This window comes from Armigeres subalbatus, chromosome 2, assembly GCF_024139115.2.
Source record: "Armigeres subalbatus isolate Guangzhou_Male chromosome 2, GZ_Asu_2, whole genome shotgun sequence".
Taxonomy (NCBI): Eukaryota; Metazoa; Arthropoda; class Insecta; order Diptera; family Culicidae; genus Armigeres; species Armigeres subalbatus.
In genome coordinates this window covers 413,451,633-413,477,402 of record NC_085140.1, presented here as the reverse complement: position 1 = coordinate 413,477,402, position 25,770 = coordinate 413,451,633, and the positions used below count along the sequence as shown (strand labels likewise).

General features: G+C 42.7%; 1 protein-coding gene across 2 annotated transcripts in view; it reads left to right on the top strand.

Annotated features, from left to right (window-relative positions):
- LOC134213381 (protein bowel) overlaps window positions 1-21,000 on the top strand; it is a 168,956-nt gene extending 147,956 nt beyond the window's left edge. For both annotated transcript variants that reach the window (XM_062692393.1, XM_062692392.1), the window contains exon 3: window positions 17,663-21,000. In XM_062692393.1, the coding sequence (XP_062548377.1) occupies window positions 17,663-19,007 (1,345 nt within the window). In that variant the 3' untranslated portion in view covers window positions 19,008-21,000. The remainder of the gene's footprint in view (window positions 1-17,662) is intronic.
- The last annotated feature ends 4,770 nt before the right edge of the window (window positions 21,001-25,770 follow it).

Sequence of the window (25,770 nt, the reverse complement as noted above, 5' to 3'; positions counted from 1 at the left end):
CCGAGTGGGGGATCGTCCGGGTTCCCACTTCTGCCACCAGTGGTGAAGATGGCCGAATTGTTAGAATATGATCTTGATCTCACTGTTGTACATGGCACCAACTTGTTGTTCAACCGTGAAGGAGGAAAAGCGGTTGAGATCAGGCTTAAATAGTGCAAGCTATCGCTCGGTTGCTTCCTATTTTGTCGATCCCTGAATATAGTTTTTAAAGCTATCCACCGTGTTTTATAACAGTGGCGATATCCGAAGTTCTCGTACAAGACGGGTATCCAATTTGCAGAACAAGAAGTGTGGTTGGTCACAACTATCCGTATATTTTTTTAGTCTTGGACATACTTGACATGTACACGTAAAAAACATGTACACGAAAAAAAAAGCGTTCCCGAATTCGTGATCAGGCAAAAATTCACCGTGATTTAATTCATGGATTCGGGAACACCAGTCACGTTTTCCAGAATGTTCCAGAAAACGTGACTGTGTTCCCGAATCCGTAGCTTTTGTTCACGAAAAAATACACCGTGAACTTGTTAGTTCACGAATTCATGAACGTTTTTTTTTTGCGTGTATTGTGCCTGATTTCACAAAGCAATAATAGAAATTATATTTTCTGATTTCTTGAGCCACCTGGGTTCAATACGGTCACATCGGCCACAATCCGAGAGACCTTCCATTTCCATTTCTATTACCTATACTGCCGTGAATCGCAAGTCAGTCTCATCTGTATATGAATCCTGATGGGACTGACTTGTGATTCACGGCAGTATAATGGGTCAAAAAAGGTCATGTGACACCTCAAACTTAATTATGTTACAAACTAATGCTGGAAAAGATATTTTTAGGTCTCATGGTCCATCTGGACACGACCGCCAATTGGACGTAGGATTACGTAAAGTGTAAAGGATTTTATTTTGGAATTCACAATATATTTACCAACGCTGATCCATGGCTTCTGTGACTGTTGCGATTGAACTGCAGTCACCAGACGTACCATGCGTTTTTGTGTTTTGCAATTTAAAGAAAATTAATTTAACCTCGTATACAATGGTAGCATGAGAAAGGATCGATTTATTTCCAATAATGCGTAATTTTAATAATTACCAGCAGCAAAACCAAAGTCAGCAACTTGTGAGAAAATTTCACCTGAGTGCTATTGACGTCATCGTCAACATGGCTGCTACGGACAGCAACAGCAAGGATCAGGAAAACATCGTCAAGGCTGACAAGCAACCGAAGCGGAAGCCACAGCAGCAGAATCAGAAGCGCGCCACTGAGGGAGACGCAGTATAAATGTATTCGCATGGATGGCGTCAGTAGCAGCCAAATAAAAATGTTTCCTCAATATTCTGATTATGGTTTTGCTGTTGCTAGCCGCAAAATCACAAGCGAGCGCCGGAGGGAGACGCAGCAAAAACGTATTCGCAAAAATTATCATCTGGAGAGAAAATTTGACTTGACTGCTACTGATGCCATCCATGCCAATTAATGTTTGCAGCGTCTGCCTCTGACTCACGTTCGTGGTTTAAAGGCGATGAGCAGCATGAACAGACGGAACAAAAGCCGTCACCAAGTACACCAACTCCAAGTCAACGAGCTCCACCCAAGACGAACCTTTTTAGGGCCCCAGCCGCACTCACAGCAGCGAGGGGTTTTCGTACTGCGTACGCAAAAAATCAGGGTTTTGAAAGAAAATTCCACTTCACTGCCACTACGTAGGCGTTAGCTACTCGATGATTTGAGACGCCATCCATGCGAATACATTTTTGCAGCGTCTCCCTCCGACGAGCACTTTCACCGCAACCAACTCCAACGTTTTGCAGTTGCCAAACCGGTGATTTGCGCTTTGAAGAAAAAAATTCGGCTATAATTTCTCTCCTGTAAAATTGGGGATCTGAAAATAATCGTTTTCCTGTGCACAATGCGCCTTTCCAATCACTCAAAAGCATCCAAACGACGCCACCATCTAGAATACACTTTCAGTACAGCCACTGATATCCCGGGACCGCAATGGACGTAATAAACCATTTTTTTTCATAAAATTTTTGATCCTGAATAGAACCGATTTTCTTTCCACAATGTGCCAGTGACAGCAATCAAACGATGGTCCGAACATTGCGTGGGAATTTCTTTTGAGTGCTCCAGCTGTTGGGGCCCTCCTTAGCCGTGCGGTAAGACGCGCGGCTACAAAGCAAGACCATGCTGGGGGTGGCTGGGTTCGATTCCCGGTCCCGGGCTAGGCAATTTTCGGATTGGAAATTGTCTCGACTACCCTGGGCATAAAAGTATCATCGTGCTAGCCTCATGATATACGAATGCAAAAATGGTAACCTGGCTTAGAAACCTCGCAGTTAATAACTGTGGAAGTGCTTAATGAACACTAAGCTGCGAGGCGGCTCTGTCCCAGTGTGGGGATGTAATGCCAATAAGAAGAAGAAGAAGAAGAATCTGTTGGCGAAGGACGTAATCCTACGTCAAAAACACAAAAACAAAGTTGGAAAATAAAAAGATGCAAGAAATGTTGTACGTGTCAATCCTTCGCTTGGAACTCCAAGCGACTGTGGGTAGTGCATGTCACCCAATAATAATACTCAAGAAGGGCACTCAATTCATGCAAAACGTCTTAAACATGCGGCGTCTGATATCTAATTGTTCACATGTACTCATCACTATAAATGAAGTCAACATAGTTTAACTTAAAAAAAAAACCCAACTTAATTTCATCGAGTAGTGATATTGCCTTTCTCGCATTTAGCCAAGACATCAACCTTATATGGCACTCATAAAGTTCGTAGCATTTTCTTAATAACTTTTGAACGCAACGATCAATCGTTATCAATAGTGATCAACTAGGCTCAGGGATTGAATCCTAAAGAGAAAGAACAAGTCTCTCACTTATCATCTCTGTATACATATACGATATGTAGCATACCGCGTTTTTTCGCAAGTTGAGAACTGATTCGGGAGGCAATACCCCATGATAAATTTCTTTTAGAAAGATCCAAATGCGGGGAGCACTGGCTCTGATGATGCATTTCAACTTGTTCTACACAGCTGTGCAGTAACCAACACGAATTGAGCGAAAACAAAGCGAGAATCACAATTTTTCTGTGGGGGCAGCCTATCCGATTCTGTTTTTTTGCACTTGTATACAAGTTTGATAAATTTGTTATGATGGCTTAATCATAACATTCGGAACCATTTTTGCCTTTCTTTTATCGTTGTTCGTTATCTATTGAGAGCGATTTCTGCAAACCCTGACTAGGCTTCACCACCTTTCGAATGCAACTTGTTGCGAAAAAATCGTTTAAGGATAGCTATATGAAAAGTTGTCTAATGTTTTTCTTAGCTTTTGTGCACACACATACTCACGGACAGACTGACATTTGATCAGCTCGGCGAGCTGTGTCGATTGATATATAACACTATGGGTCTCCGAGACTTATATAAGACTCTCGTACTTTGTTGTACGAGAAAGGCAAAAAGGAACTTTTTTATTGGAGCTTTCACAAATTAGATTTTATGTACCAATCGTTCCAGTACGACGAATTTATAATTTTTATCCGAATCATAATATCCACTTTACATTCAATCCTTCTTAATCGGTAATCGAACATTCAGCAAGAAACAAGTTTCCACGCGTCACCCAGCTCGTATTTCTCTCCTCATGCGACTTCCAAGTAAATCCATCTCACAATCCGCACAAAAATACGCTTGTAATGGCTGCAGCAAGTAGCAAAATGAGTAGCTGTATATTAATGCAGTTTTCCCTTCTTTCCACTCATTCACCACCACATCCGCTCCACCACATAACCGGATCGATGGTGTTGCCGCTTTTTAATGACTGTGACAAACTCCATGCCTCGTCCTCGGTTTCCCGTTTTCCTGCAACTCCAGTGCTGGCGCGCAAAGAGCGTGCGAATGTCACGGAAACAAGACAATTTCACGAGGTGTCAGGCCATGTCGACGTCGTTCCTTTCTGTCCTCGGATCCCCTGCTTGTCAGTTTATTTTTTATCTTTCAATGTATTATGAAAATTATTTATCATCCCTCACGAAAGCTTCCACTCGGGTACATATAGTGGACCCCAACGGGAACCTGTTCATGGCGGTGATCGACACGGGACGAAGGTAGTGGAGCGACACTCTCGAATGCAAGATGGATTGCACGGCACAGTGAAGCTTTTGCATTGCGAGTCTCTGCGGATAGAGAGACGGTTATTCATCATTCGTTTGCCGATTGGGAAAGTTGCATGCGCGGAAGGGTGATCTTGTCCTGATGGTTGTGCGCTGTCGGGTGCACGGGCGAACGTCACGACCGAACGAACCATTATTACGCTACCGTTTAGCGTGTCTTGCAGTTCGTTTCGTCCGTTGAGGACGTCCCGCCCACGCAGCCGCGTTTCTGCATCTTCCCCAAAGAAAGCCACCGCCAACGCCATGGAGAATTGGGCAACAGCTGTCCGCGAAAGATGAAGGATTGCCCCTGAGTCAGCTAACCAACGCTCTTTTGGTAAACGCGGACGACAACGGCGATGCACAAGCATAATAATAATGCAAATGGTTATTGTCACGCTGAATGCGATGATGGATGCAATAAAGTTTCGGATGATAGTGGCAAGGTACAGGCGGGAGGAAATTCTGCTTCAGATATTTATCGCCGATAGTTGTATGGTACATGGTTCAGAATTAAAATCAATTGTCAATATTTTTTCGGATTGCTTTTTTAGGACTTCATTATTTAATCAATGCGAGTGATGAAAAACATGAGAATTCGCACGGATTATTTTATTTTAAAGCTGAGAATGTACCAAGTCTCATAATTTTGATTTTAATCATCATTATCATCATTTTGATCAGAAACGTTGCAATACTGCCCATAAAAGCAACTGTGCCGTTTAGATAGGAAATCAAGCAAAGATGGCTTGCAGCGACAGAATAGACAACATTGAATAAACTTTCTACAGATTCTCGACAAATCATTGCACGCAAAAGACAACTAACTTAAACGGTCCGACCAAAACAAAAAGTTTTAAATATATGCAAATTGCCGAATAGCCATCAACATCGCTGCCTAGCTGCTGTTGCCTCTTTCTCCCGTATTTCTACGTCTGGTGAATTGCTATACAAATTTTGCATACGCCCGCTGCAACATTTAGTCGGCTAGTGACCATCATGAACTCATCCCCCAAATGATGCACACGTTTACAAAAACATGGACCATGAGGGAAAATGACGAAAATTCTACCGCCATCGGATAAATCTCTGAATAAATATCATTAAAGTAAATTGCTCAATTATGGTAATTAGTTTCCAACAGTTGGAAACTTTGTTGGCAGATATACAAACATATTAACCTATAGGTATACTGTTTGAGCATCACAGATAACAAAGTTGCTGGCACTGATCTGAGATACGATGTCGGAAGGTCAAATGACGAATATCCTAACTCAGTGGTGAAAAGTATTTGAACAGATCTCAGTTAATCGAAAAAGGCGCTATAATGAAACATACAGTCTACAAGAAGCTTCCAGAATAAAACTGTAGCTCCTTGAGCAAGTATACGATTTGGTCAAAACTAAAAGACGTTTCAGCAATAATATTAAGCACCATCACATGGAGAAAAAGGCTTTTCCAAAGGTGAACTTCTAACGCTCCAGGCCTGAGTTCAATATATTACTCAGTCAATCCCAGTTATGAGTCCTGAGACTGTCATAAGCTACAAACATCGTTGGATTATTAAAAAACAGTCTAACCAATTCCATATACCATGGTATATCTGTGGAGCAAGTAGAGAGCATCGTCTATGGCTTCCCTGAGCGTTCAACGGCGTGTGTTTAAGCCTAAGGAGGATATTTGTGGACATAGATGTTAGTATTGCAATCTGCATTGATGTATTCTCGTTGTCCATAAATTTATTGTATGGAATAATAATGTTATTGTTAACAGACTGAAAACGGATATTTTTTTCCACACTGTAAACCCGGCAGTCTATTGTTCATCATTTTTCATTTATTTAGTTACCATCTAAACAGATAACACTGAATCAACAATTTGACACCACAATGCACGGTTCGAGGCCGCATCTCTCCATCCTCGGATACGCCCCACGCTCGCCGAGTCGTTTTGCACCTGGTCTGCCCATCTCGCTCGCTGCGCTCCACGCCGTCTCGTACCTGCCGGATCGGAAGCGAACACCATCTTTGCAGGGTTGCTGTCCGGCATTCTTGCAACATGTCCTGCCCATCGTACCCTTCCGGCTTTAGCTACCTTCTGGATACTGGGTTCGCCGTAGAGTTGGGCGAGCTCATGGTTCATTCTTCGCCGCCACACATCGTCTTCTTGCACACCGCCAAAGATGGTCCTAAGCACCCGTCTCTCGAATACTCCGAGTGCTTGCAAGTCCTCCTCGAGCATTGTCCATGTTTCATGTCCGTAGAGGACAACCGGTCTTATAAGCGTCTTGTACATGACACATTTGGTGCGGTGGCGAATCTTTTTTGACCGCAGTTTCTTCTGGAGCCCGTAGTAGGCCCGTCTTCCACAGATGATGCGCCTTCGTATTTCACGACTAACGTTGTTGTCAGCCGTTAGCGTTCCTCGACCACCTCGAAGGTATCCCCGTCTATCGTAACACTGCTTCCCAGGCGGGCCCTGTCGCGCTCGGTTCCGCCCACAAGCATGTACTTTGTCTTCGATGCATTCACCACCAGTCCAACTTTTGTTGCTGCACGTTTCAGGTGGGTGTACAGTTCTGCCACCTTTGCAAATGTTCGGCCGACAATGTCCATGTCATCCGCGAAGCAAATAAATTGACTGGATCTGTTGAAAAAAGTACCCCGGCTGTTACACCCGGCTCTCCGCATGACTACTTCTAGCGCAATGTTGAACAACAGGCACGAAAGTCCATCACCTTGTCTTAGTCCCCGGCGCGATTCGAACCAACTGGAGTGTTCGCCCGAAATCTTCACACAGTTTTGCACACCATCCACTGTTGCTTTGATCAGTCTGGTAAGCTTCCCAGGGAAGCTGTTCTCGTCCATAATTTTCCAGGCAGTCTATTGTATTACGGAGAAATTTTGCTTACCTATGGGAGCCTTAGAAAATAATTACAACCGTATTGATATTTTATTACTAGGATCGCTGTATGTAGTTCTAACCAGTACTGCAATTTCTCATTTGCAATAATCGATGTCACGTGATGTGTCCATACCTGCGCCTTTCAATATCTATAAAAACACGGAGGGTGAAAGGCGTGCTATAAAAATCTCAAAAAATAGTTGCCTTTCATGAGGAATTGATCAAAGAACCCACGATTCTTTCATTTTGGCGCCTGAGATAGAAAAAGACGGTTTGCTCTCTATCTTATGACCATCACGACCTTTTGCAGTACTAATTCTAACATAAAAGTGGACAGGCCTACTGTGCAGCGTTGTTAAAAAAAATCAAAGGTCAATCGGTTTGTACGAAAAGGTGACATTGAACTACATAGCTGTATGTAATGTATATTTGCACGGCATACAAAAACAAGGCACTATCGACACGTACGTAAACATAAATTTTCACTGTAAACAATTGACGTCACTGCTATCGCTGCTCGGGACGAAGCAAGCCAACGCTCTACGATTGAGTTTGGCCTTCTTTTGCACTCGTTCATACTGCGATAGCAATCACGTTATTTTTTAACTGTCATTTTCTTTACGAGCCTTTCTTTGATTTTGTATACCGTGGTATATTTGTATATAATGTATACGAATGCAAAAATGGTAACTTTGCTTAGAAACCTCGCAGTTAATATAACTGTGGAAGTGCTGAATGAACACTAAGCTGCGAGGTGGCTCTGTCCCAGTGAGGGGATGTAATGCCAATAAGAAGAAGAAGAAGACCCTTTCGGTCAAATGTCATTTTCGGCCAAACGACAATTTCGGTCAATTGACATTTTCTACCAAACGGCAAAACGGCATTTTCGACAAAATGACTGGTTCTGGTTAATTTTTACGGTTGAACATTTCGCGGTACGACATTTGGCGGATTGTACCTTTTTTACCTTTTCGCGGTATATTAATAACAATAGCTTAGTGTTCATTAAGCACTTAAACAATTATTACCTGCGAGGTTCTTCAGACAAGTAACCAATTTTTTGCATTCGTATAACACGAAAAAAAACACGTTGAAACTTTTAAGCCCAAACAAATTAAGAAAATTTATAATCGACGAATTTCCTAGACCAGCCATCTTGCTTGGCAACCACGCATCTTCCTTCCATGCATCGCTTATAAAAGCTTTCCAGAATATGTAAAAATATTTTTTGAAATTTCAAATGCTCCTTACAAATTCTTTATTATATCTGGCAGCCGGGCCGGATATAATGAAGGCAATATCTCCTCTCGTTATTTTGTTACGAATAGACGTTTTTATGAATAATCCTTTATATCAGCGCTTCACAACCTCTACCTCGAACAAAAATGCGTAATGGCGGATGTATTACAATTCCAACCAAATTTATTGATAAAGTGTAATGTTTTAATTCTCAAAACATTGTTTTATACATAGTATGCATGACAATTAGTAAATCAAAGCCTATTGAATCCTGCCCTCCACAACTCGCTTAGTGTATGAAGGACTGTGGACAACAGATCAAAAGCAAAAATCGTCGAATGAACAAATTTTAAAAATTTTAATGCAATCTACCTGATCGGAACAAAATGTTGAATAAAATGTTAAGAATATGGTTCCGAACTGAAATATTGAGTCTGAGGGTCCGAAAGCCACCATGTGAGAGGCATGAAGTTTTTCTTCGAAAAGCTCAGCTGCTTGTTTGCACGAGGATTGGAAGAATTCTTCTACGCTTCTCGAAACCTCTTTCCAAGCAGCTCGGAAGCCTGCCTTCAAGAGGCTCGGATGCCTCTTTCAAGAGGCTCAGAGGACCCCTTTCAAAAGATTGCGAAGCCTCCTTTCAAGAGTTTTAGAAGCCACATTTCAAGAGACTCTAAATCTTTCTTTCAAGATGCTTAGAAGCTTCCTTTCAAGAGGCTCGGAAGCCTTCTTTTAATAGGTTTTTAAGACTCCATTCAAGAGGCTCAGAGGACTCCTTTCAAGAGACTCGGAAGCCTCCTTTCAAGAGGCCCGGAAGCCTCCTTTCTAGAGGCCCGGAAACCTCCTTTCAAGAGGCCCGGCAGCCTCCTTTCAAGAGGCCCGGAAGCCTCCTTTCAAGAGGCCCGGAAGCCTCCTTTCAAGAGGCCCGGAAGCCTCCTTTCAAGAGGCCCGGAAGCCTCCTTTCAAGAGGCCCGGAAGCCTCCTTTCAAGAGGCCCGGAAGCCTCCTTTCAAGAGGCCCGGAAGCCTCCTTTCAAGAGGCCCGGAAGCCTCCTTTCAAGAGGCCCGGAAGCCTCCTTTCAAGAGGCCCGGAAGCCTCCTTTCAAGAGGCCCGGAAGCCTCCTTTCAAGAGGCCCGGAAGCCTCCTTTCAAGAGGCCCGGAAGCCTCCTTTCAAGAGGTTCGGAAGCTTCCTTTCAAGAGGCCCGGAAGCCTCCTTTCAAGAGGTCCGGAAGTCTCATTTCAAGAGGCCCGGAAGCCTCCTTTCAAGAGGCCCGGAAGCCTCATTTCAAGAGGCTCGGAAGCCTCCTTTCGGGAGGCTCGGAAGCCTCCTTTCAAGAGGCTCGGAAGCCTCCTTTCAAGAGGCCCGGAAGCCTCCTTTCAAGAGGCCCGGAAGCCTCCTTTCAAGAGGCTCGGAAGCCTCCTTTCAAGAGGCTCAGGCCTCCTTTCAAGAGCTCAGAAGCCTCCTTTCCAGAGGCTGGGGAGCGTACTTTCAAGAGGCTCGGAAGCCTCCTTTCAAGAGGCTCGGAAGCCTCCTTCAAGAGGCCTCGGAAGCCTCCTTTCAAGAGGCTCAGGAAGCCTCCTTCAAGAGGCTCCAGAATCCTTCTTTCAAGAGGCTCGAAGCCTCCTTTCAAGAGGCCTCAGAAGCCTCCTTTCAAGAAGGCTCAGGCCTCCTTTCAAGAGGCTCGGAAGCCTCCTTTCAAGAGGCTCGGAAGCCTCCTTTCAAGAGGCTCGGAAGCCTCCTTTCAAGAGGCCGGGAAGCCATTTTTCAAGAGGCTCGGAAGCCTCCTTTCAGGAGGCTCGGAAGTCTCCTTTCAACAGGCTCGGAAGCCTCCTTTCAAGAGGCTCGGAAGCCTTCTTTCAAGAGGCTCGGAAGCCTCCTTTCAAGAGGCTCGGAAGCCTCCTTTCAAGAGGCCCGGAAGCCTCCTTTCAAGAGGCCCGGAAGCCTCCTTTCAAGAGGCCCGGAAGCCTCCTTTCAAGAGGCCCGGAAGCCTCCTTTCAAGAGGCCCGGAAGCCTCCTTTCAAGAGGCCCGGAAGCCTCCTTTCAAGAGGCCCGGAAGCCTCCTTTTCAAAAGGCTTGGATGGCTCTTTTCGAGATGCTCGGAAAGCTGCTTTCAAGAGAACTGAGAGTAATGAAAATCCTGTAGGAAGCTTGATCAATACAGTTACGGAGTGATGACAATTTTAGCCAACTTTTTGGAGAGTCATAAATCCTGTTAGGTTTCAGGTCCATTTTTCATATACAGGGGTTAGACAAAAAGGTTGAGATAGGTAAATTTATGTTGAGATTCAAATCATCAAAACTTTGCGTACAATAATCCAATTTTGATAAAATCAGGACCATCCGAACCGGGCACTTTTCTAATATACTGTCCCCCTGCAAAACTTAATATTGGTCTTTGGCCACCGTAGGTTTCGGGTTTTCTGAAGGTATGTTCAAGATGCATTTTTTTCACTGCTTGTCATTTGATCTGACGTGTACTTTCATCGTGTTTTATGCTTTCTCCAAAAACAAGAACTATTATGCCGATCAATGGTAGCTGTAGATCGAGAATCCATCAAAACTACCCATAGATATGGCCATTTCCGTAAAAACGGTTCCGGGAACATGATGAAATGATAACAGAACAGAATAATGCAAATATTAGTATCTAACTTCATGGCTTTGCGAGACGATGATTACAGAAACATTTCCAGAATGATAGGTTCTTTTATCTTTATTTCAACTGGGTCAGATTAACGGATTCGGATGTTATTCCGTGTCCGAGGGTTTCAAATTTCGAGATCTTACTTATTTGTTAGAAAATACCCTCCATGAGTCCACCGTTCCAAGAAATCCGCAGATCAATGATTTCCAACAAAGCCATCATCGAGCCGACGACGATTGGGAATTTCTGTCGAAAAAATCAGTCATAATTTTCTCAATTCCCAGAAAAACGCAATCCTTTCGTGAGTCTGCAGAGCGAGAGACGAATTAAATCCCGCTGCACTCCCTAAGAATGATTAATGCACGAAGCAAAACGGGGTTTGCAGTGAAGCAGTGCGGAGATTTAAATTACAGTGTGCATTCGATTTTGGCAACGTGATCGAAATCTACAAATAACTGTACCAAGTAAAAAGGACTAAAAACGCATAAACGAATCGTTTCTATATGTAATGGAGAATCAAGTAGTTATGAAGTTAATTTAAGTTAAACAGAATATTGTCAAATCGAACCGTGGTAAAATTAAACGGACCCTGTGGATTCATTCGTCTGGGATACACGATTTTTGGCGCTACTTCCTTCTCACCGTTCATTAGACACGGATGGATTAGCCGTTTTTTGCTGCTCCGCCGGTGCAGCAACGATGATGATAAACAACTTCGGATTCTGATCTTTTCAGATATTTGTGATTTTCGCTGGAAGTCATTAGGAGAGCTTAATTTTGTCGTCTTGGAGACCAGGGAGCTAATCAAGATTCATGATTTCCGAAAGGCATAAAATGGTTTAATTTGCATTTCGCATTTATTTTCACCGCTTACCAAACGTGTCAAAATCGACTGCTGTGTCGCCGTGGGATCATTGCTGATTTGTATAGAAGCTTGGGGGAGAATGGATTAATGTTCAAACTACCGAATCGATCGATTAGCCAAAATGTGCTGATTCAAATCGTAATTCAATTGACTCCAAAGTTGCGAGAGAAATCGTTTTTCAATTTCAAAAATAAATAGTTTGTACAAATATGACGGATAGTATCAAATGTTGAATGCTTTGGAATAGTTTTAAACGCTAAGTCCTAGGTTCGCTTGAAACCACAATCCCAGCTATTGACATTTCATTTCCTAACGTCTCGAACGTGTTATCGTTGTCGCTGTCGTAGTCGTCTCGCGGTAGCTAATGAATGCAAATAACATTAATAGTTTGTTTCCTGTCGCTTTTTTTTGTTAGCTGAAGTTCGTACGAAGAAAAGGCACGGTTCGCTCGATTCGTGTGGGATTGTGCAGCGAAGCGCGAAATACATCACCCATTTGCATAAATATGTGCACCTTGTCGATAATGATGGGTCGCTCGTCGTTGAAGCCCCTCGACGAAAGCGAAACTCACATCTCGATATGTACTGGGAAACAGGTGTGTGGGAAGGTCTTTTCAATTTCGACGTATGGTAATTCGGAGATTTATCTATTTTTAATATCTGCCAACGGAGGCCATTGAGATAGCAGCATTGGCTGTCGAAGAAGTCACGATTCAGGTCAAAGCAGTATGGTCACATTTGTGAATAATCCATACGTAATATGTTTTGAACCATGGGTTGTTGTGTGTTGTTCAAATAAGTAAAAGAACAACTTTGATAAGCTGTAAAAATTAATCAAAACTTCACAAATGAAGATTACACAAATTCAATACAAATAATCAGTAAACAGCTTTTATAGCATTGTAATTCAATGAACAAGCAAATATTAAGCAACTAACCATCTTACAATTTCAAAGGAACCATTCCATTTTAAACACTAAAAAAAATAACTGCTTCGATGAAAACCGTAAATTTACGAAATGTTTTCCAGAAAAATTTAAAAACCGAGCGATAACGAACGATCGTCTCAGGTTTTTATCGATGCTGCTGCTATGTCGCTGCAAGGCATGAAGACATGATCTCTTGCTCTGACTATTTGTTCATGCTTTAGTATCTAGTTCACTATCTGACTAAAGTTTCACTTCAACGGCAGAAGTGCTAGCTTGAGATGCTTCAAACGGACGATGATTGTGCTGACTGCTGGTGGACGTTTTTCTTACCACAGAAAAGGGTTTAGTCAGTTTAAAAAAACAACAACTTTGCATTCCGGCTATTAGGTGCATGCCAAAGAACGTGAAGAAAAAAGATGAACAGTCCTTTCTTGCCGATGGTTTGGCAGCCACGGTTGGAAAACAGAAGTGTGTTCAGGCAAATGCGAAAGGTATTGTTATTTTTACTCACGCTAGGACTTACATTCAGACCTTATGGTTATGTACAATGGGCCACGCCAGGAAAAAAGAAGGAAAAAGATATTTTCACCTAGAAGATGATATTTTTAGCAACTCAGTGTCTTCAGCAAAGTCAAAGCTTATTGTTTAAGCTTTATTTTGATGTTTTCTGCAACATAACAGGGCACTACATTTTGAGTAAAATGTTCAACTCCCGTATTTACAATTTTAGCATTAAACAATGTTCTAGAAAGTTGTTCCTTATTTAAATTTGAGGCACTTTGCTTTTTCAGCTGAAATTTCAATTTAAATCGGAATATTTTTTGTAAAGCTTTTCGCCTTCTGATTATTCTAACATTTTGTGTTTGACGAATTGAACGGGGTTTTCGGTTTTACAACACTTCTAGAACTGATCATTTTGATTTCCTCATACATAAAAGCAATAATAATGAAAAAAACCTCCAATTTCACAGTACCAAAATTTAAAGAGCAATCCTTAGCTTTCCTCTGTCTAACGCAGGGAGAAATGGATCCCCTTTTTCCCCAATAAATAATACAAGAGAATGATGGATTTTTTTTAGAAAAACAGTGAAATCTGCAATCCACCAATAATGTATTCACTCGGATGTGTAACCAAAACATGCGTTATTTAATGCTCTAAAACTTGGTGGAAGACTTAATTAAAAAAAAGTTACAATCAAAATCATGATTTTTTGGGTCACCCTAACGTTATTGATTGAAATTATCATAACTAATCAATAAAATCAGATATTTCATTATAGAGACATGTTACAACTGCGACCTCTAGTTTATATGGAAGCTTAGTACAAAATCTTTCAAAAAACATCCTGGGTTTACATATTTATGCTTAATTTCATTGAAAAAACTTATACAGTCGACTCTCTACATCTCGATGTTCTATATCTCGATATCTCTCCCTATCTCGCACAGCAAACACTCGGGCGAGGCCGAGCAAGCCAGCTGCGTTACCTGCACTGTGATTTTGCAGCACGCTTAAACGCCGGGCACATCGAACCCCCCATTGGGTGCTTGCTGTTCACAGCTTTGCTGGAACAAATCAAACAATTGGGAGGCTTCGTGCAATCCGCAGCGATTGCTCCTGTCAGGGCCTTTGCAGTCCCATTGCTTGTGCCCCGGTTCCAGGCACTTGAGGCAAACTTCGGGTTGCTCGTATATGCCTACAGGGCACACCGACCATCCCACCTTGACGCTCCCTAACTTGACTACCTTGGCGCTGCAGATAGCCGAACCAATGCTACCTGCGTCCCTGCCGGACCTTTCCGTAGCCGAACGGCTGCGGTGGGCGTCTCCTCTTCACACTGTCGCCGCAGTGCCGTGACGAGGTCTTCGACTTCGGTGATCTCGTCCAGTCCTCCGCCAACTCCTTTTGAGAGACGCCCCGCTTCAGCTCGAGGATCATCTCGCCCATCCGGGTACGTCTTATTCGACGTACGTCGGCGCCAAGTTCACTGAGCTTGACGTCACTCCTCATCGCCTTCAAGACGTCCGAGTACTTAGCCTCGTCCGCCGTTTTGACTAGGGCATCGCCCCTGGAGCGATTGGCGCTTACCCTAGACTTCTTGCTACCCTCATTCGCCTGGGCCTTCTTTTCGGCCCTTGACGTCTTCGGTTTCCTCTTGTTCTTGACCAGGGTCCAGGAGGCGTCATCTCCCTCTATTTCCCTGGTCTGGTGCGGCTGAGAACTTTCAGCCTTTCAGAACCCACCGTCTTTCCTGAGTGGACGGACCTTTCCATGTCCTTCCTCCCCCGGTTTTGGAGGTATCTGGCCGGGGTTCAGCTTCCCAGCCCCACTACCCTTGTTCGGGGTAGTAACCCTCCGCGTTTTTGAGCGGCCCCAGGGAGCTCATCCCCTGGAGACTGTCTCCCCCGTTTTTGTGTCTGCTCCGTTGGAGCAGTCACCCTCGACGTACCCGCAAATACTTGAGCCTCAGTCTGGGTAGACTTTGGTACCACCGTCTTCGCTGGCACGCCTTCGGTCGATTCGACCTTGCCCGAGTCCGCGAATCCTTGGGCCTCAGTCTGGGTAGACCTCGACTCCACCGATTTCACGGGTTTACACTTGGCCGTCCCGACCGCCCTCTCCAGCTTGGCGTCCAGCATCGACTTTCAAAGTTTCTGCAAGCTCCTCTTGAGGTCCTTGCTGATATTATGCTTCGATGACGCAAAGTCGATGATGGCGTCCAGCTGTTCCGTCGCCACCTCGAAGGCCGAAAGCCCATCGCGTTTGCGGTTCATCGCCTCCACAAGCCATGGGCCGTCAATAACCTCTGCCGGCGTTTTTTTAGCCGAGAGGAAGGTTAAGTGACCCACGCTGGCGCTGCGCACTGAGCTGCCGACTATTGCCTCTGGCCTCCTAGGCGGAGACCTGAACAACCCACCTCTTGCGAAAGGGTTGTCGCCTACACTACTACCACTAGTTGAAGAATTGCCTTGGTTTTCCATTTTGGTCCCACGAGTTGCTCTGGAAAAGAGGTCCACCACGCCAGAGCCCAGCATGACGCGGTAAGGAACAATTACTGTGGAGGGTGCCCAGGTACCCCACAGGCTCCGTTAAAGGCCTAGCTTATTATTTCACCCCCCTGGCCATGCATCCCCTCGGCACGGGTCGCTTGACGCCTTGGGATTAGGGGTTAGGGACGATGGTCCCGGTCTAACTCGCAGTGGCCATGGGGAGGGGTCGTCAAGCCCTTGGACAAAGTCCCTGCTGTATGTGTGTGTGTATGTGTGTATGTGTACAAATTTTGTAGACACACTTTTTGGAACTTAGCATTATCCCATTTACTCGCAACAAGTTGCATTCGACGGGAAATGCGGTCCCATGCTATTGAAAATTGGCCCGATCGGACATTGCATTTCGGAATTATTAAAAAATCATTGTTTTTTTCCCAAGGGACCGCCCTTGGAAAAAAATTTCTAAATCGAAAAAAAATGTATGCAAAAACATGCAAAATGATAGAAAATATGCTATCTATTCCCCTAAAGTGCTTTTTCGACCTTTCATCATCGCCGCTAGGTGGGTTTTCAAAAAATGAATCGGTGCCAGCGAAAGTGGTACATGTTACATTGAGTAAATTTTACAGGAGACGCATTTTTCCAAAAACCTCAAAAATAAAATTCGAATTAGCTATTTTCTGCAGTTCAACTGTACCAACGTGTTATGACTGGTGTGCCTAAAGGTAGTAATGAGAAATGTGCGAAGTTTCTTGACAAATTTAAGGTTTGTTTGAACAAAATGCACATGTACCACTATTATTGGGAACAAAATGCAAGAGAAACCGAAAATCTTTACCAGTAAAAGTGGTACATGTTCATTTATAAAATTATTTTAAACAGCAGTAAACCATTTTGAAATTTGAAATAGAGTTAAAATCTGTTGCGGGAATATCTTTGTTGTTAAATTTTCTTTTCAGTAAGCTGATTTTAGTGGGTAGAACTGTACATGTACCACTTTTCCTGTCAACGAAATTGCCATTGTGATATATACTAGATATTAAAAAGCGCATATTTCCAGATTTAGCTGTCAAAAATCACTTTTTCGTCATTCCGTTACCAGATCTTTGCTAATAGAAGCCGTTGATGTAAAAAACACAAAATCGACAAAAATGGTTTATGTACCACTTTTGCTGGCACCGGTTCAAATATAGTTTTGGCGTAAAAGGCATGTTTCCGCGTAAATCAGTATCCTGAACCTTAGGGCATTTTAGGCAATATGAAAAGGAAGTCAGACAAACATGGGGTCGATAAAACTTTAGGAAGAGAGACAACAGCTTGAAAAAAATGAAATCATTAACATATATTATTTTTATAATGAGCCTCAGAGGCTCTACTGTTTGGAAAATGAAGCGGATTTTCCAATACAATTTTTCAAACTTAGGCTAGTGGCAATTAATGCATTCAAAAAAGGGATCACAGTGATTAAATGTGTGCAATAAATATTTCAAAAGACTACTTTTTCGACATGTTTTTGAAAAAGGAAAAAATCCGTCGTTAAATACAAAATGATCCCTTCATACGCTTCCGTCACCAATAGCAAAAGGGCAAAACATCGAACGAGCGAACTAAATTATAGTGATGTTGGTATAGTCGAAGTATAAGTTACTCTCTCAAAGGCACACAAGCGCCTCCGATACCTAATTGAAGCAAAACATTTTCCATGTTAAAAGAAGAAACCAGAAGGCGGTAGGGAAGACTGAACTGATTTTATTACACGGAACGGTTACTTGCTTCCAGGCATCGGACCTTCCTACCAAACTGACCAGATGTATACATGCACCAAAAGAAAATAACGACAACAAGCCGGTGTACGGTGGTTGTCGGTGGATAGTAATTCGATATTTCTTACAACGAGTTGTTTTTTTCTTCTGTTTCCTTTCCAGATACATCCACTCCAAGGAAAAGCCATTCAAATGTACCGAGTGTGGCAAGGGTTTCTGCCAGTCGCGCACGCTGGCCGTGCACAAGATTCTGCACATGGAGGAATCGCCGCACAAATGTCCGGTGTGCAATCGCAGTTTCAATCAGCGCTCGAACCTGAAAACGCATCTGCTGACCCATACGGACCACAAACCGTACGAGTGCAACTCCTGTGGAAAGGTTTTCCGCAGAAACTGCGACCTGAGGCGACATGCATTGACGCACACGGTTGGCGATGTGCCCCCAGAGTCGTTGGATGTTGGCGACGACGATAACAACCTCAGTGGAGACGAAGATGAATCGGTGCTGGAAGTTGACTCGCCGGTTAATTCCCCGGCCGGTAGGAATCGCTCGCCGTCCCCTCCACTCGATATGCCAGTTTCGGCTGAACTGGATGACGACGACTATCTCGATGAGAATGAAGACGGAAACGAAGAAGATGAAACGATCAGCGTGGCAGGTCATGAACCTGATCCAACACCAGTAGTCCAGTGCCATCATGAACGACCGATTGGGTCCAGAAGTCCATACACAATGCGTCCACAGTATGACTATGGAAGCAGGTCTTCAACTTCCTCTCAGTCATCTCAACACTCTCAACCGATCCTGAGCCCGAACGGTGAAGACCTTTCAACTAGTAGTGGCCCTGGACCTGTTCCCCAACAGCACCCGCATGACATGTTCATTCCAATGCTTCATGTACGCAGAGACCTCCATCACAAGGTTGGATTGATAGGCCGAGCATCTGCAACCATCACGAGCGGTCTCTTGGAACCCGGTGGACCATTCTTCGGTCATATCCCCTTAAGAAAACGAGCAATGGGTCCTGATGGCGAACCCTACCCAATCATGGGTCGACCGATTCTATCCTCCCATATCCCGCCAGCCATGATCAATCAACGGCCCATGATGAAACCTCCGGACGAGTCCCACAAACCGCCATCCCGCCCATCCGATTCCCCGCACGAGCCCATTCCAATGATTTCTCCATCCGTACCTTCATCTCCGAACCTTTTGTCACCGCATGTCAACCTACCGCCCCCACCATCTCAGTCCCAACACCCAATGAATCTCGTTAATCTTTCAAATCTACCACCACCCATAGCCCATTCCCCGCCAAATCCGTCCGGTTGTCCATCGCAGCCATCTACCTCTAGCCAACCACCTCCTCCCCAATCAGCATCCTCTTCCACTGCCACCCGGCAGTCACAACAGTCTCCGGCTGCTCAACCACCTCAACCACCTACCGGAGCAGCGCCACCTCCTCGTAAGACCGGCTTTAGCATAGAGGACATCATGCGCCGCTAGTACCTATGATCTACTACAAACATAAATGCGTTGAGACCGAAAGAAAGCCCCTCCGGTCGGATCCAATCCGATCAATCAATCAAACTACGGTTAATTAATGCTAATGAATTCTACAAATGTACAAAAAAGCAGCAGCAACAAAAACAGCAATGACGAGAACAAAGTTGGTTTAGTGGAACGTGGAAATGAGACGGGGACGAGTAAGTGTGTGCACGACTGTGAGGAGGGTGTCTTCAAGGTTTCTCCCGCCACCACACATGAGGGCTTTGGTCGGAAGCATTGGCCCAGTTTGCACGCCGGTCGGAACCGGGAGGGAAGCGTAAAAAAAAGTGACAATGCTAATCAATGCCCCACATTTCGCTCACCATTATTGATGATTTCCTTCCGAATAGAATGTGACCAGCAATGACTTGGGTGAGCTAATGTAGGGGCGTAATTATGTCGATAATAGTACGGGCTGGCAGGACTGGTGGTTATTAAGATAAGTGGATCGATGGGTGGTCAAATGCTTCTTGAACATTTATTGTCATACATTTTAAAATCATATTGCTCGTTTGTAATGCAAACTATTATTTATCTTCAACCACATAAACAAATTTAATTCATTCGTCCTAATAGTGAAAATCTTCAAGTTTTTAGTCCAAAATTAGCCCATTAAATGCATTTGTCTGTCACCTGCTAAAAAGCTACCTAAAATTGATCTAAAACAGAAGCTACTAAAGTGACATTGGCTCGTCACTCAAATTTATTTTTTGTACGTCTCAAGATGGGTAAAGCATAGGGCGCATCTGTTAACAGTATTTCGAAACATTAGACGCATGACCACTTCTATAGCTATAGAAAGAAAGGAAAATTCTCAGCCAACCACAAGATCCATTATATCTTCCAGTTCTTTTGCCTGTTCTCAGACTTGTGGGATTCACTGGAAATCCAATACTTCCGGACAAGTTTACGATTACGGGGGGCATTGGAAACGAAAGAAGCACGCTCCGTCACTTCACACCTACCTATCTTTCCACGAGCAAAAGGCAAACAATATTAATACAGAAACCAATCTATGATGCAACTGTGTCTCAGTTAAGTTTTGAAAGTGAAAAGTAAAAGATGTTTTATAAGCAAAACCAGATGCAAGAGTCGACACAAAGTGTTGGTGTATAATTTCATATTATTTTATACCTACATAGTAGTTTAAATTGTTGTTATTCCTCCGAGCAACGAAGCCGACATAGAACTGAATGAGAGTGTAATTGAAGCGGAGTGACTTACATACTGCATAGTTTCGTGCGAGATACAAAAAAAAAATCTAAAGTGTGAACGGAGAGGAACCCCCTGAATCGAAATACGATAGTTTTCTAAGGATTATGTCCCAGCTCAAGGAGCGGCAAGCTTTCTGCCGCGAGTAGTGTTCAAACAGCAACGCACGAGAGGGGAATTGAAACAAATAAACAACTAAGTTTGTTTTTGCAGTTAGGGTTGGTTAGAACACATTGTACAGGTTGAACAGTGAAAAAGGATCTGAAGAAGCGAAGCAAAATGAAAGACAGTGTTAGTGATATACGATAAGGATATATGGTTTGATCTGCATCGAGCGAGGAATTCTTACAAGTTGGTTCCGGTAGTTGCTAGATTTCATGTTTCATTCTCTGTTTGTTTTTAAGTTGTAGGATCGTTGCCGCTAAGTTCTGTTCCGTAAAGAGTGTGTATGGCATCATTTCATGTACATTTGCCATCGTTAATTTAACGCAGTATACTTAACTAGGTGGTAAGAAATAGGGCTAAGGCAGTCTGTAGGACAAATCGAACGAAATCTCAGATCGGCATCATCATGCTATGCAGACAAGTTAATTGTGATTCATTCTAAGCGGTAATATTTCATTCCACACGTCCAAACTGGAATCCATAGCGTAAGTGGCCGATTGTACTTCTCCCATATGGGACCAATTTTGTGAAATATAAATAAAGAGAACTAAATTTATTTTGAATATAAAAATAACTCGTTTGTCTTCTTTGCGTCTCCAAGAAAAATACGAGAAAGAATTCCATTATTATACCTTTTTCTGGAGATAGCCATCGCGCGATGGGGACACAGTCCAGCACAGCAGAAGAATCTACGAGAAGCCGTTGAAAACGAACACCGAAGAAAGAGGAACGACCCAACACCATTGGAGCCCGCTCCATAGTTGCACAAAATAGGGGTATGCGGAACTTCAATTATATTTTGATTATAACTATCTCAAGATTGAATATTCATTGTTATAAAGTTTTTTGTTTTATGTTTTGAAAACTTTGCTCACATAATTTGGGGATGGATAAAATTAATTGTGTAGCAAACCTCTGATCCAGCTTTCTACGCAGTACACCCAGAAATCAAATCTTAAAATTATTGTATGAAATCTTGGCATATACAGATCTGTAAGATTTTTATACATTTTGTATTAAAATAATACAAATCTGTATAATTTCAATACAACAATTGTATTAAAATCTTCCGAAATTGTATATGCCCAATTATTATACAGTTTCCGTAAGGTTTTCATGCAGAACTTTGTTCCGTAGGAAAAATAATTGTTTACATGGATTGTCAGAGAATTTGTTTTTCCATAACCGTTTCTGATATTTTTTTGATTGTTTCTCATATTTTCTACGGACGCATGGTGTGTAACCATCCGGGCTAGAAAACTGTTTGGTTGAGTGTATTCGTTTTGACCAGCAGACCCTAGATAGTCTACCAAGCACAATGTATACGCGTTGTATCCAACAATCGACGTTTTGGTTCACTTGAATCGTGGTTTCCAGCGATGAATATTCGGTCCAGATGTACAGACGCTTCTACGAAACGAAATCTATTAACTATGACATAGCTACAATCTACAAACACTCTTCTTACACGTAGACGTTCCTTCTTGGTCTTCAGTGGTCTTCTTGGCCCGTAATTAAATATTTTTAGTTTCCATATTCGTAGTTCACGAACGCACATTCGGAAAGTTATTTTGGATAAATAACAAAGTGTTTAAGACCAAAGTTTTAGAGTTCTATTTCTTCACACGGTGTATTCCAAAACTCAAAGCTCGGTTTATTTTGCGTGGTTACATATTTGAAAGAGCTAGCTCCTTCTTGTAGGGGTGTTTTGGGTGCTATCGAGGGTGCAATAGAATAGTACGAAATGCCTTGAGCTTGCACCATCGCGGTGATAAATCCTACATTTCTATTTTATTAAACGTAAAACAAGCAAGTAATAAATGTTATAGCATCAAATGAAAACAAAAATAAAATAAAATGTAACAAGAAAAGCACATAAGAGAGGTCAAAATAGCACTTTAGGGAGATATATACAGTTATTTCCAACAATTCACATTTATTTGCGTTTATTTGAATGCATTGCAACAGCTTTTTGAATTTTTTTTTCCAAGGGGGACCCTTGTGAAAAATAGGGAAAAAAACATTGTTACTCACATTTTTTGTACACACATACACATACATACATACACACATACAGACATCACCTCAATTAGCCGAGCTGAGTCGATTGGTGCATAACACTATGGGTCTCCGAGCCTTCTATCAAAAGTTCGGTTTTTGGAGTATACTTAGTATATGCGAAAGGCACGAAAGTTACAACGCTGCGATTGATTGTTCAATCGTTGTGCATATGAAAAAAATGTTAATTCATTCTGTCAACGTAGCCAAACTACGGAGGCTCATTGGAGTTATTCGGAATCATTTCTTTACATAAAATCAGAACAATAAGAAAGAAGGGTTCTGCCTTCTAACAACCACAGGTTACCCGTTAGTGCAGGCAAAAAACTATGATGACTATGAAATCAATCTTGGAAGCGTTATAACATTTTTTTTGTCGTTCCAGCAACGTAACTTCTTTAGCAAAGTCCATATGCTAACGTACCGTCACGTGATAAATTGAGGCCGCTAGGAGCAAAGATGTTGAAAAGTACGTTTTCTATCACTAATTATCAAATAAATATGGAACGCGATGCGGGAAACGGGGACGCAATCAATCGAGCGAGTGGTCCCAAAACGATTCACCAAACCTCACAGTATAATATTATGAAAGCTGAATGCCTGAATATCACTGAATGTAAAGTTTGTTAACAGAATGTGATATTTCAACTCAATATGACCTATAGGGTAAGCGGTATAATTCACCCCCTGACCATAACACCCCTGTTTGATTTCTAGAAAACTATAACTAAGGGTAAAAATCAGTTGGTATCTTTAAATAGTTGTAAAACTATCATTTTATGTGAATGTTATTACATAATGAAAATAAAAGCAAACTTAGGGTGACCATATGGTATCCTAAAGGAGGACATGTCCTCCTTTTTCATTAAAAATCAGATGTCCTCCTTTTGCGCTAAAATGTCCTCCTTTTTGGATATTTAAAAAATAACTTTCTTCTATAGTAATTCTAGTTACTGCAACAGAGATCCATTAGCAAATTAATCGTTGCACATATTATGGGTTTTGCTTTCTAATACCTATGCAATATTTTCCTTAAAGTTTTTGAATAAAATCAATGGTAATATCGGAAATTAAATTCTTGAGTTGCAGTAACAAACATGTCGAAGATAACAGAAGAATAGGTATTGAATTGGAAAATGGATTAGGAAAAATGCAAATGCTTCTCAAAATTTTCTATGTGTAAACACCCATCGAATTGCCAATAGGTCATTGTGCGAGGCAAACCTAACCTCACTATTTTGACAGGTACTGGTCCTGTTGTTCACGTTTCGGACTTAGAATTTTTTTTGATCCAAATTAAATCTGCATATTTCACGATGTTGAAGACATTCCGTACATTCCGCATTCAAATATTGGTAATTATCGATAAGCTTTGGTAATTAACTACCAGAAAATCCAAAGAATGGTAGAAGTATCTCAAAATTAAAATAAAGTCTCTGTAAACAACAGGACCAGTACCTGTCAAAAGTCGTGTGTGACGTCAATGTGCAATGGAGTATGGAACGCATCGCACGGTTCGTTTCTTGAATATGTGCGGCAAAAAGCAGACCCTATGCCATGCCTAGAATGGAATAGAAATCTGAACAGTTGAGTTTCTTTAGTCTAAATTTGAACAGTTTTAAATTTCTTCAGTTAAGAACTTGGTGATACAGTTAATACAGATACATTCTCATTTACATGCCTTAAATTGTGATTCTTAATGGCATTCAAGAAACAAATTTCACTGGTCCCTCAAGTATCCTGTGTTCCGTCCTTATTAGGGTGGCTCAAATTAGTATGGGAAAAACTTTTTTCAATTTTTTTGATGGGCCGCCCTCTTATTCGGTTCTATTTGATGCCTTGATGCTCTGGACAAAATTTCAGCCAAATTGGTCAACGTTTGGGCGGTGCTAAACTCGTTAGAAGTTTATATGCAAAAATGTATGCAGAAACATCCAAAAACTGTGAATTGCAGTTGGCTGTGGCTGTCAAAACGAATCAAAGCAAACCCCATTCCATTGCATGCAAGCCGCAGCTGATGGCGCTTATTTTATTCATATAATTATTTATTTATTTATTCAGACTAAGGCCGAAGTGGCCTGTGCGGTATATAAGAGTCTTCTCCATTCGGCTCGGTCCATGGCTACACGTCGCCAACCACGCAGTCTACGGAGGGTCCGCAAGTCATCTTCCACCTGATCGATCCACCTTGCCCGCTGCGCACCTCGCCTTCTTGTGCCCGTCGGATCGTTGTCGAGAACCATTTTCACCGGGTTACTGTCCGACATTCTGGCTACGTGCCCGGCCCATCGCAGTCGTCCGATTTTCGCGGTGTGAACGATGGATGGTTCTCCCAACAGCTGATGCAATTCGTGGTTCATTCGCCTCCTCCACGTACCGTCCGCCATCTGCACCCCACCATAGATGGTACGCAGCACTTTCCTTTCGAAAACTCCAAGTGCGCGTTGGTCCTCCACGAGCATCGTCCAGGTCTCGTGTCCGTAGAGGACTACCGGTCTAATTAGCGTTTTGTAGATTGTCAGTTTGGTACGGCGGCGAACTCTATTCGATCGGAGCGTCTTGCGGAGTCAAAGTACGTACGATTTCCAGCCACTATGCGTCTCCGAATGTCTCTGCTGGTGTCATTTTCGGCAGTCACCAGTGAGCCCAAGTACACAAATTCTTCTACCACCTCGATTTCGTCACCACCGATGCAAACTCGCGGTGGGTGGCTCACATTGTCTTCTCTTGAACCTCTGCCTATCATGTACTTCGTCTTCGACGTGTTGATGACTAGTCCGATCCGCTTAGCTTCCCTCTTCAGTCTGATGTAGGCTTCCTCCATCTTCTCAAAGTTACGTGCCATAATATCTATGTCGTCGGCGAAACCAAATAGCTGGACGGACTTATTGAAAATTGTACCACTCGTGTTAATCCCTGCTCTTCGTATTATTATTCATATAAGCAATAATCCAATAGATATACTCGAATGTTCCAACGAAGTGGTCATCATGTTGCTGCATTTCATCACCATAATAACTCAATGCTTTTCAAACATTTTGATGAAAAATAATTGAATCACCAGAACGCTTAACCTGTTACACTTTCTGGTCGTCCAAGAAATCCCTGAAATAAGGCCTTTAGATCTACAAGCGTAACCATAGATCAATTGGATTGATTCAAATATGATACATGCCCTTTGTGATGCATAGGTTCTTGGTCGTCCAAGAGATGCCTGGAATAAGCCCTTAGGTCTTCATGCGTAACTATAGATCAAATGGATTGTTCCAAAACTAGCACATGCCCT